Here is a 12,582-nt window from a genome sequence, read left to right on the forward strand (position 1 = left end):
AGGGGGAGGAAAGCTAGGCTAACCAGACACTCTAGAGCTGAGCTAAGACCTGGGTTCAAATCTGACACTTGCTGTGTGACCCTTTCCCAGTCACTTCACCTCCGTCTGCCTCAAATGCCAATAATTTCACTTACCTGTGAAGTAAACACTACAGGTGTTATTGCCCTCATTTTACAGATGAGGAAACTGAGGCTCAGAGTGGGGAGGTGCTAATGGCAATGGAGAAGACATTGATGTCTTCCTGGGGCATGTGCCAAAAACATAGCAGAGAATTTCCCAGCATTCACCGAGACAATGGACTCCGACTCCCTTAAGGTGAGATCCGTGGGTCCATGAACAGCATCCAAATAGGTGCCAAAACGACAAAGTCTTGAAGAAGATGAGCATGCAGGTTTGTTCTCTTCACGAGTGCCCACTGGAGAGGTGTTGCCCTTGAGGGAATTCTGCAAACCACAGGGAGAGATCTCCAGAGGGTTGGCTAACCCAGGACCCAAGGTTCTCTCTGAGTATGCAGGCATAAATCTGTAGCTCCCAAGTCCCCACAGGTGGATTTTTCCCATTAGGCCTGAGCCAGAGGACACAATTAGCTCAAAAAAATGCTGACTAGAACAGCATAGCTAGATTTAATGTAGAATTTATTCTCCCTCCTACCCCCAATGAAGTCAGAGCACATCCTCTTGCAGCCATATGCACCATCTGTGAACAAAAGAATGAGTACAGAGATCAGGCAAGAGGGACCCACAAGAGGGGACACACCTGCCTGGGAAGTCACATCTCAGAAGCTGCGGGCCCCCTTGGTCCTTTCTGAGACATCTGTGAGTTGTTGTCTCTGGGCAGGATGTGTCAGGGAGGGCTGTCACTCTGCTGGGCTCACTGGGCCTCCTCTCTGAAGGCTCCATTGCTGTGCTTGGTGCGTGATGGTCTCTGTACCCTCCAGCTTCTGGCAGAACAGAAATCCTTGGCTATGGCTTCACTAGAAAACTAGAGACCAATTTCTCTAATGAATGTGGATGCAAAAATCTTAAATAAAATGCCACCGAGGAGAATTCGAGAACACATCACAAAGATCATACTCTCTGACCAGGTAAGAGTTCTACCAGGAATGCAGGGCTGGTTCAGTATTAGGAAAAGTATCAGCATAACTGACCACATCCATACTCAAACCAACAGAAACCATATGATTATCTCAATAGATGCAGAAAAAGCTTTTTGGCAAAATATACACACTCCTGTTTAAAAAAAAACGCTAGAAGGCATCAGGTAGGTGGTTCAGTAGATAAAGCATCACTGCTGAAGTCAGGAGGGACCTGAATTCAAATCAGGTTTCAGATATTTACTAGTTGTGTGACCCTGGGCAAGTCATTTAACCCCCATTGCCTCAAAACAAACAAACAAGCAAAAAACCTACACACACACACACACACACACAAATAGAAAATATGTAAATTAATAGAGCTTTCCTTAAAATGACTCATAATATCTATCTAAAGCCATCAACAAGCATTATCTATAATGGGGATAAGCTAGAAGCCTTCCCAATAAGCTCAGGAGTGACATAATGATGTCCACCACCACCACTATTATTCAATATTGTACTAGATATGCTAGCTGTAGTGATAAGAGAAGAAAAAGAAGTCTAATGAATTAGAATAGGCAATGAGGAAACAAAACAATCACTTTGCAGATGACATGGAATACTTAAAGAATCCTGGAGAATCAACTAAAAATTAGTTAAAATATTTAACAATTTTAGCAAAGTTGCAAAATAAAAAATAAACCCACGCAAGTCATCAGCATTTCTATATACTACCAACAAAGTTCAGCAGCAAAAGACAAAAAGAGGAATGCCTTTTAAAATTACTTTAAATATAAAATATTTAGGTCTACCTGCCAAGACACACCCAGGAACTATGTGAACACAATAACAAAACACTCTTCACACAAATAAAGTTAGATTTGAACAACTGGAAATATTTTTAATTGCTTGTGGCCAGGTCGAACCAATATAATAAAGATGACACTTCTGCTTAAATTAGTTTAATTATTCAGTGCCATTCCAATCAAAATAGCAAATAATTATTTTATAGAGCTAGAAAAAAATAATAACAAAGGCCATCTGGGAAGAATAGAAGGTCAAGGATATCAAGGCAATTAAAGAAAAACAAAATGTAAAGGAAGGTGGCCTAGCCTGATGGGATGTCAAACTGTGTTTTAAAGTGATAATCATTAAAGCAGACTGATACTGGCTAAGAAATAGAATGCTAGATCATGAGAACAGATTAGGCACACAAGACACAGTAATAAATGATCCTAGTAACCTAGTGTTTTATTAAACCCAAAGAATCAAACTTTTGAGACAAGAACTCTCTATTTGACAAGAACTGCTAAGAAAACTGGAAAACAGATTGGCAGAACGAAGGCATAGAACTTGATTCTAGGTAAAAGCAGAACTAAGTATGGACGAAAAGCTCACATTATACACCAAGATAAGGTCAAAATGGGGACATGATTTAGACATAAAGAATAATACCACAAGAAAATTAAGGGAGCATGAAAAAATTTGCCTGTCAGAGTTTTGGATAAGGAAAGAATTTTTGACTAAATAATAGCTGGAGAGCATCACAAGTATAAAAAGAATAGTTTGGATTATATTATATTAAAAAGGGTTTGCACCAACTAAACCAATGTAGTCATGATTAAAAGGAAAGCATAAGGACAAGGGAAAAATTTTTTTCTACCACAATGATTCCATTCTTTTCTTTTCTTTTTAGTTTACAACACTCAGTTCCACAAGTTCTTGAGTTCCAGATTTTCACCCCACCCTCTCTTCCCTGCTCCTCCCCCATGACCGCATGACATGCAATAGAGGTTCTACATATACCTTCACTTTAAAGAACCATGAGAAAGACACAAAACCAAAAAAATAAAAAAAGAGAGAGCAAATAGTTCACCTCAAAGTACATTCAGACTCCATAATTCTTTCTCTGGATTTGGATAGCCTTTTCCAACATGAGTCTTTTTGCAAGGGAAAAAATTTCAGAGCAAGTATCTCTGCCAAAGGATTCATTTCTCAAATATGTGGAGAAGTGAGTAAAAGTTAAGAATACAAGTTATTCCCCAGTTGATAAATGGTTAAAGTATGTGAACAGATAATTTTGAGATGAAGAAATCATAGCTATCTATAGTCATCTAAATCATAATTGATTAAAGACATGCGAATTAAAACAACTCTGTAGTACCACTTTACACTTGTCAGACTGGCTAATAAAAAACTGATCCAACTTTTCTGGAAAACAATTTCAAACTATGGTCAAAGGGCGATAAATCTGTGCATACCCTTTGACCCAACAGTACCACTTCTAGGTCTGTATTCTAAAGAGATTTTTAAAAAAGAAAAAGGACCTCCATGTAAAAGAACATTTATAGCAGCTCTTTTTTGTGGGGATGGAGAATTAGAAAGGGATTCCAATCAACTGGGGAATAGCTGAACAAATTGTGGTATAAGAATGTGATGAAATACTATTGTGCTATAAGAAACAATGAGCAGAATGTTGGTTTTTTTGCAGGGGGAAAGGCAGGGAAATTGGGGTTAAGTGATTTGCCCAAGGTCACACAGCTAGTATGTGTGTCAGGTGTCTGAGGCTGGATTTGAACTCATGTCCTCTTGACTCCAGGGCTGATTCTTTACTCACGGTGCCACCTAGCTGCCCCAAGCAGAATGTTTTTAAAAAAAAACTGGAAAGACTTACATGAACTGATGCAGAGTGAAGTGAGGAGAACCAGGAGAACATTGTGCACAGTAACAGCAACATTGTATGATAATTAACTGTGAATGACTCAGTTATTCTCAGCAGCACAATGCTCAAAGGACTCATGATGAAAAATGCTACTCACCTTCAAAGAAAGAATTGATGGAGTCTGAATGCAGATTAAAACTCCCTATATTTCATTTGCTTTATTTGTGTGTGTGTGGTTTTGTTATCTTTTTTTTTTGGTGTATGTTTTCTTGACCCATATAGAAATGTTTTCATGATTGCCCAGGCATTACCTATATCAATTTGCTTGCTATTTGAGGAAAGGGAAAGAAGGAAGAAAGGAGAGAAGTCGGAACTCAAATTTCAAAAAGTTTAACAAATTTTATATGTAATTGGAAAAATATTATTCAAAAATGAAATAAAATATGAGGATGACAGATCCCTGACCAAGGTGGAAGTCCAATCTCTTTTGATTAAAGTGCTTTGCCTCTTTCAATTCTTTCCTATGTATCCTGTTTATAGCTTGTTTCTACATAATCATTTGTTTGTTATTTCTCTCAGTAGATTGTGAGCTCCTGTCTTTTGTCTCTTTTTGGATCTCTAGTGTTTAGTAGGCACTTTAAAAATGTTTATTGACTAACAACTAAAAAGAATTGTAAGAATACATCTGGCAAGTCTATCAAAAGAGTTTTAAATTAAAAAGGATGGGGAAGGAGGAAGTGGCTGAGGACTATCCACCAAGCTGGACACCACAGTAAGTAGCTAAAATGAAGAAGACCAGCAGGTGAGACCCCCATAACTTCACAGCAGACAAAATCCAAGGAAGGAACCAGTAGTAAAATACATGACTCCAAAGGTTTAAGCACAAATGTCCAAAGTTGAGAAAGCAAGAAAAAGGCATCAGAGGTCATGATAGAAGGAGGCAAAGCCGGCCTCCTAAGTGCAGGGCAGCTGGGTTTTGAAAGACCAGGACCCAGTGATATCAAAGGGGCCAAGGAGGAGGTATTAAACTAACTGCACTTTCTGAGGTGCAGCCAAGTTCATTGACTGAAGGAGAAATCCCAGAGTCAGTGGGTTCAAGTGAGGCCAGGCAGAAACCATTGGCCCTAAGGACATCTCAGAGAGGAAGACTCAGGCTGAGGGAAGTCCCGAGCAAAGGAGAGCTCTTTCTACAACTGCTCCCCAAGATGCCTGTCTATCCACAGGCATCATAGTGTGGCAAAGTTCACAGAATATAAAAACAGTTCAATTAAACTGACAAAATGATCAGGACTGATGCCCTAAGCAACATTCTGACCCCAAAGTTCCCCTGCCCCTACATCTCTATAAAAGGATAGAAGTGGGATGTAGTTCTCTGGGATCAAGGTGGCCTTTGGATTTCACCTGTGGTTGGGAACTCAGAGAGGAAACTCCAACACAGTCTACCCTGACATCCTGCCCAGCATCATTGCCACCACATGGCCTCTCATTGCCCCTGGAGCTGAACCTTCATGAATCAGTCAATGCTTCCAGCAGCACATTCCACCTGGCTCTCAAACAACTCAGCCATGTCAAAGGTACTTATCTTCAATCTCAAGTTGATTTTTAACCAGTGCATTATGGGAGTTTAGCTTTGTCATTCGTAACAGAAAACTAGCATTGCTCTGTCTCTGGTTTACAGTGAAAACACTTCTCTTCCCTGGTAGTATCTGGAGCTCTTTTTATGGGTCTCCCAGTCCTTTCCTTGTACTCCATATGCTGGTTGCAGCTCTACTGTGGATCCTCTGGGCATAGGTGCTCCCATAGAATGAGCATTTAAGTGCCCAAGCTTGGTGCTGATATATCCTTCCAGCTAGATACTAAACCTTGTGCCAGTTTTTCTTCAGGAATGGTCTAAAGTATTTTGGCATCCTCAACATCACACAGACCTGAGAACACTGCGTACCTACATTACTCCAACAAAGTGAGGAGGAAGGTTCTGGGAGAGGGTCATCACTCATCTAAACAATAAACCTTGTGTATTGTTGCAGTCAAATGACTACTTTCTTCACCCAATAGCTCTCTGAAGAAATTCTCTTCTTGGGGTCAGCATCCCAGGATCGATGGCCTTTGAGGATCTCCTACCTAAAGTTGGAGATATAGGAAGATTCCAGATCCTTCAGGTCATTTGTTTTGCTATCTCTCTAATATTTATTGGCAGCCATTATCTGATAGAGAATTTCACAGCCTTTGTCCCTGAGCACCGATGCTGGGTTCACTTCCTTGACAATACTTCAGATTTGCTCAATGTCGGTGGAAATCTTAATTTTAGTTCCTTACTAAAGCTTTCCATCCCCCTGGATTCCAATGGGAAAGTAGAGAGGTGTCGCCGATTCTTCTGGCCACAGGGGCAGCCCTTGGGTCCAAATGTCACAGGACAAAACCTGAGCCAGCTGGAGATGGAGCCGTGTGTGGATGGCTGGGTTTACGACCAAAGCCTCTTCACTTCTTCCATTGTGACTGAGGTAAGTGGTTCTTCCTGCTGCCACATTCCCATCTCAGAAGATTTCATTTTCCTTTTCAAAAGGTCCCACTGATTTGGAACTTGATTCCCTTGATGAATGATAGAGTTGGATTCCTCTCCTCAGCCAGCCCTCCCACTCACAGCTCCCTTTGTGATTAAATAAATTAGTGAGTTATCCACTGATTAGGCCCTGCTACCAACTAGCAAATGAACAATGCAGAGAGATTTATTCTACAGGTTTTCTTTATGCTCCAAACACAGGCTCATCTGTATAGGAAAAAAGTCAGAGAGCTGAGAGCTTCAGCAGCCCTATACAGAATATCAAATATATAAGCAGTGTGGGTGCAATGGAATTTTACAGAAAGCAGGAGGGGAGGAGGGGCAGGGTGTACACATCAGAGGAGGAAAGATAAGCATGTCTGCATCAGGAAGGTCAGGGTCAAAATGAGCTTGAAATTGATGTCCCAAGCTTGACTGTACTGTGTAGGATTGTATGAGGAAGACAGTGTCCTCTTCCTGTCATAGTGGGCCAAGAAATCCGAGCCAGAGTCTCTTTCCCATCATAGTCTTTCTCTTGCCACATTGGCAGCAAGAGTCCTGGGCCTGAAATTCTCTTTCCTTACTTTAAGATCTGATGCTTTTATCTTCCTTTACAGTGGGACCTGGTGTGCGATTCACAGACACTGAAGTCCTTGCCTCAGTCAATATTCTTTGCTGGGATTCTGGTGGGATATCTCATATGGGGCTATTTCTCAGACAGGTCAGTTTTACCTGGACATAGATGTTCCTGAAACCCAGGGAGCTGAGGGCCATAGAGCTATAAGTTGGAAGTTGATACTATAGATTATTTGCTCCATCCCACTTATTACACAAAGGAGGAAGCCAAGGCACAGAGACTTATCCAAGGTCAAACACCTTAGAGTCAAAAGCAGAATTTGAATGACAGACTTTGTTTTTATTTCCATGCTATGCCAGAAGTCCACAATAGCAGGGAGAAGATTCAGGGCTAAATTTGGAGCTGTGGGTGGAGGTAGGTCTAAGACTGGAAAGATCCTAATAAGAAAGGCAGGCTGGTGATGCGCTGAACAAGAGATGAAGGTCAGTCATTGAATAGTCGATCAACAAACATTTCTTAAACACTTAAGATGTGCCAAGAACTTGGCTAAGAGCTGGGGATGGGAAACAAAACGAGTCGCTGTCTTCAAGGAACTCACATTCAGTGGGGGAGACAACATGCAAACAACTCTGTACGTTCAAGATACATACACAATAAACTGGGCGTAGTCTGAGGGGGAAGGCACTGCCCTGGCATTAAGGACTGAGAAAGGCTTCTTGGTTAAGGTAGAATTTTAGCTGCAACTTAAGGAAGCCAAGGAGGCTAGCAGGAGGAGATGAGGGGGAAGGCATTCCAGGGAGGGGGGATAGCAATGAAAACAATGCCCAGTGAGGGCTGGGGATAGGGAGATGACATTATGCCTCTGCTGTGAAGTCACAACCATGAGCTTTCCCATGATGTAGGTTTGGGAGAAAACCGATGTTGCCTCCAAGTTTCCTCATGCTGGCTGTCTCTAGCACCGGGGCTGCCTTTGCCCAGTCATTCCCAGTTTACTGTTGTCTTCGCTTCCTGCTTGGGTTTTCAATATCGGGAGCCACACTTGGCATTGGGATCCTTGGTAAGTCTCCTCTGTGGGGCTTCTTCAACATTTGCACATCTTCTTTGAGATCTCACCTGTGTCTGAAATTAATCCTGTTCTGGGGTTTCCTTTCAGTCCTGGAATGGACCACCAGCCAGCACCGGCCCCTGGTAGCAGTCATGTATAGTGTTTTTCTCAACCTGGGGCAACTCTTTATTGGGGTTCTGTCCTATGACATCCAGGAATGGCGCAAACTCCAACTGGTAGTGTCTGCTCCCCTATTTGCCTTCTTCCTGACTACTTGGTAAGTGCCTCTGGAGCTTATGTTCTCTCTCTGAGAGGATGCAGATGGAAGTGGAAGAATCCCAAACTTCTATATTTGGGAAAGTATTTCTGGATGTTTCAGATCTCATAAGTGAATGGGAATGTTTCCCATAATTGGTCTTGGGTGCCAGTCAGGAGTTAAAAACCATGCATGGATGACATAGCCTTGAATCCAGATGTCTTCATCAAATTTTCTCTAGGTCATAAGAAATAGAGAGAATAAAATGAAAGTTATTAGTGATGAACAAACTTTTCCCAAAGTACGAAAAAGAATATCTTCAGACCCAAGAGGTGGGTTAGAAAAATAATTTAATTTCAAATCAGAAGTCATGAGTTCAAATCCCACCTTTGACCCTTATTATATTACCTTTCACAAATCACTCTCCCCATACCCCAGTTTCTTCCTCTGTGAAATGGTGAGCCTGAGTGCCCTTTAGGATCCCTTCTAGTTCTAGGGGGAGCTAACTGGTGCAGTGGATGGAGTATTGAACTTGGAGTAAGGAAGACTATTCCTTATGAGTTCAAGTCTGGCCTTAGACACCAACACCTGTGTGACCATGGGCAAGTCAATTAACCCTCTTTGATTAAGTTCCTTATGTGTAAAAATGAGCTGAAAAAGGGAATGGCAAACCACTCCAGTACTTTTGCCAAGAAAACTCCAAATCACATCACAAAGAGTCAGACATCCTATTGGAGTTAAAAAAGGATCTTTAATAGAATAGAAGATGCCCAAGCATTTCCAATGGAAAGATTAAGGCTGAGTAGAAATATATTTATATTTGTGTGTAGGCATTTATCTAAGTATATTTTTATCTTTACGTGTTGATTCCCCATTAGAACATGAGCTCCCTGAGGGTGTGCACTGTTTTTGCTTTTTCCCTGTATCACCACCATTAGCACAGGACCTGGCATATAGTAAGCATATAATAAGTGCTTATTGATTTATTGAAGATAAAGTTAAAAGAATTACACCCCAAAAGGCCTCTTCACCATCTTTCTGTCTTCTGCAGCTTCTTTCCAGCTATGATGTGAAAACAGTCTCTTCAATTTCTCTCAAGCCCTTCCACTTAGTAGTCTTTCTCTAGACTCACTTCTCATCCAATTACCTTTATAATGCTTCTTCATAAAATAACAGTTCAACAAGAAAGTGGTTTCTCCTCGTCTTGTTTTTGTCTTCTCTATAGTTTAATTCACAAATCTTCATAGATCAAAATGGAACTCATACATGCTCTCTGTGACTCCATAGGGAAAACTATCACTTAGGATGACAATTGCATTGATTACTACATTTTACCTTCTCTGCCACTAAAGAGTTTCAGTTTCTGCAGTCTATGTAGGAGAGGCTTTTGAAATGACCTCTTGTGAATGCTTGAAACAGTAAGGCAATAAACACAACATCAGTGATAATCATGAACATGCCTATGTAGTTCTGTATCGCAAAGTGTATCTCAAAGAGACTCCACAAAGAAGGTAAAAGAAGTATAACATTTATTCAGACACCAGAAAATCTTATCCTATAATCAAATGTTCGGCTCTCACAGCCCGTCAGTCCAGTTTATCATAACAGCAAGGAACTTAAAATGCCATATCACACCCTGGAAACTCACCATCTCCAAACCTCTCTGACCCCCTTGCAGGCATCTTCCCTAAAACAAAATCACAGTACAGCTAAGTCAGCCTGTTCAGCTCTAACTATAATGAGGGCAGCCACTAGCAGCCACCAGCAGCCATAACATCATCCTTTGTTTCTCTCTCAGCATTTTCTGTGACGTAACTTTTTTTTCTGTCAGGAAGCTCCTCCCACCATGTATGTCTTAGGCTTCCTGTGATGTAAGCAGGTCACATGGCTTATTAATGGGTGGGAAAGATCTTCAAATCAAAATTGCTAATACAATGCTTCAAAGGCTGCCTATGAATAGCACAGGAGGACTTCCTCTCTGGCAACATCTTGGCACGATGTTGATGTCCATGCACAATGCAAGCTGCCCATAAGTTATCCCTCGCTTGTGGTACATATCTTTTCTAGTGACACCTTTTGGACCAACTCTTCAGTCTGTGCCCCCTTGAATTTCTCCATACCTCTCTGGGGGACCCACAATTTCAATTCTTAAGATATTGTCACAGTCCATATTCCATATAACATCATATGAAGAATAGTAATGTTCAAGATGTTAGGGCTTGGTTTCAAAGAGAACTTGCTTTTAGAAAGACTTTTGAAAATCAACTTCATTTCTGCTCTGGAAGCTATTGAGAAATATATATTCATGGGTCAGACACTGGTGGGAGGAAGCACAAGGGTTGAGAAGATTCTGGCTTTTTAATGTATGGAGACAGGAACAAAGCATAGGGTACAGCAAACATTTGAGGGGAAGAAGGAGTGTGAGGAGAGCTAGGACTCTCAGAGAAACATGGAATTCAGGTTGTCTCCATTTTTTTCTTTTGTTTTTTTTTTTTAAATTTATTTATTTTTAGTTTTCAACTTTAGTTTTCACTTCCTTAAGCTTTTGAGTTTTTAATTTTCTCCCCTTCCCTCCCCAAGATAACATGCAATCTTATATAGGCTCTACATAGACATTAAGATTAAGAGTATTTTCACAGTTATATTGTAAAGAAGTGTTAGAACCAATGGGAAGAACCATAAGAAAGAAGAAACAAAACAAAACAACAACAACAAAAAAGAGATCGAATAGTCTGCTTTGACCTGCATTCAGAATCCGTAGTTCTTTCTCTGGATGTGCACGGCATGTTCCATCATGAGTCTTTTAGAGTTGTCTTAGATCCTTGCATTGCTAAGGACAGCTAAGTCTATGAAAGTCAGTCATCACACAATGTGGCTGTTACTGTGTACAATGTTCTCCTGGTTCTACTTGTTTCACTCAGCACCGTATAAGTCTTTACAGGTTTTTCTGAAGTCCACCTGCTTATCATTTCTTACAGCAAAATAGTATTCCATTACATTCATATATCACAACTTGTTCAGCCATTTCCCACTTGATGGGCATCCCCTTGATTTCCAATTCGTTGCTACTACAAAAAGAGCCACTATAAATATTTTTGTATGTATGGGTCCTTTTCCCACTTGTGTGATCTCTTTGGGATACAACCCTAGAAGTGGTATTGCTGGGCCAAAGGGTATGAACATTTTTATAGCCCTTTGGGCATAGTTCCAAATTGCTCTCCAGAATAGCTGGATCAGTTCACAACTCCACCAGCAATGTAACAATGTTCCAATTTTCCCACATCCTCTCCAGCATTTATCATTTTCCTGTTTTGTCATTTTAGCCAATCTGACAGGAGAGATGTGGTACCTAAGAGTTGTTTTGATTTGCATTTCTCTAATCAGTAGTGATTTAGAGCATTTTTTCATATGCCTATAGATATCTTTCATTTCTTCCTCTGAAAACTGCCTGTTCATATCCTTTGACCATTTCTCAATTGGGGAATGACCTGTATTCCTATATATTTGGTTCAGTTCCCTGTATATTTTAGAGATGAGGCCTTTATCAGAGACACTGGTTGTAAAGATTTTCTCCCAATTTTTTGCTTCCCTCCTAATCTTTGTTGCATTGGATTTTTTTATACAAAAACATTTCAATTTAGCATAATAAAAATTATCCATTTTGCATTTTGTAATGCTCTCTATCTCTTGTTCTGTCATGAATTCTTTTCTTTTCCATAAATCTGATAGGTAAACTATTCCTTGCTCTCCCAAATTGCTTATAGTATCAGCCTTTATTCCTCTATCATGAACCCATTTTGACTTTATTTTGGTATATGGTGTAAGATATTGGTCTATGCCCAGTTTCTGCCCTACCATTTTCAGTTTTCCCAGAAGTTTTTGTGAAATAGTGAATTCTTAGCCCAGAAGCTGGCTTCTTTGAGTTTATCAAAGAGTAGATCGCTATAGTCGTTGACTCCTTCATCTTGTGTACCTATCCTATTCCACTGATCCATGACTCTGTTTCTTAGCCAGTACCAGGTAGTTTTGATGACTTCTGCTTTATAGTACAATTTAATATCTGGTATTGCTAGGCCACCTTCACTAGCATTTCTTTTCATTAATACCCTAGATATTCTAGACCTCTTGTTCTTCCAGATGAATTTTGTTATTATTTTATCCAGCTCTGTGGCACAATGTTTTGGTAGTTTGATTGGTATGGCACTGAATAGATAGATTAATTTAGGTAAAATTGTCATTTTTTATATTAGCTTGGCCTAACCATGAGCACCTGATATTTTCCCATTTATTTGGATTTGACTTCGTTCACATGAAAAGTGTTTCATAATTATGTTCATATAGTCCCTGAGTTTGTCTTGGCAGATAGACTCCCAAATATTTTATAGTGTCTACAGTAACTTTGAATGGAATTTCCCTTTCTATCTCTTG

The 12,582-nt window shown here is 40.3% G+C and overlaps 1 protein-coding gene across 1 annotated transcript in view; it reads left to right on the forward strand.

The window, feature by feature from the left end:
- The first annotated feature begins 5,836 nt into the window (after nucleotides 1-5,836).
- Nucleotides 5,837-12,582, forward strand: part of LOC118854570 (steroid transmembrane transporter SLC22A24-like) — a 29,246-nt gene continuing 22,500 nt past the window's right edge. The window contains exons 1-4 of the mRNA XM_036764934.1: nucleotides 5,837-6,238; nucleotides 6,894-6,997; nucleotides 7,756-7,910; nucleotides 8,007-8,175. Of these exons, the coding sequence (XP_036620829.1) occupies nucleotides 5,837-6,238; nucleotides 6,894-6,997; nucleotides 7,756-7,910; nucleotides 8,007-8,175 (830 nt within the window). The remainder of the gene's footprint in view (nucleotides 6,239-6,893; nucleotides 6,998-7,755; nucleotides 7,911-8,006; nucleotides 8,176-12,582) is intronic.

The sequence above is a fragment of the Trichosurus vulpecula genome, chromosome 6, assembly GCF_011100635.1.
Source record: "Trichosurus vulpecula isolate mTriVul1 chromosome 6, mTriVul1.pri, whole genome shotgun sequence".
NCBI classification, from domain to species: Eukaryota; Metazoa; Chordata; class Mammalia; order Diprotodontia; family Phalangeridae; genus Trichosurus; species Trichosurus vulpecula.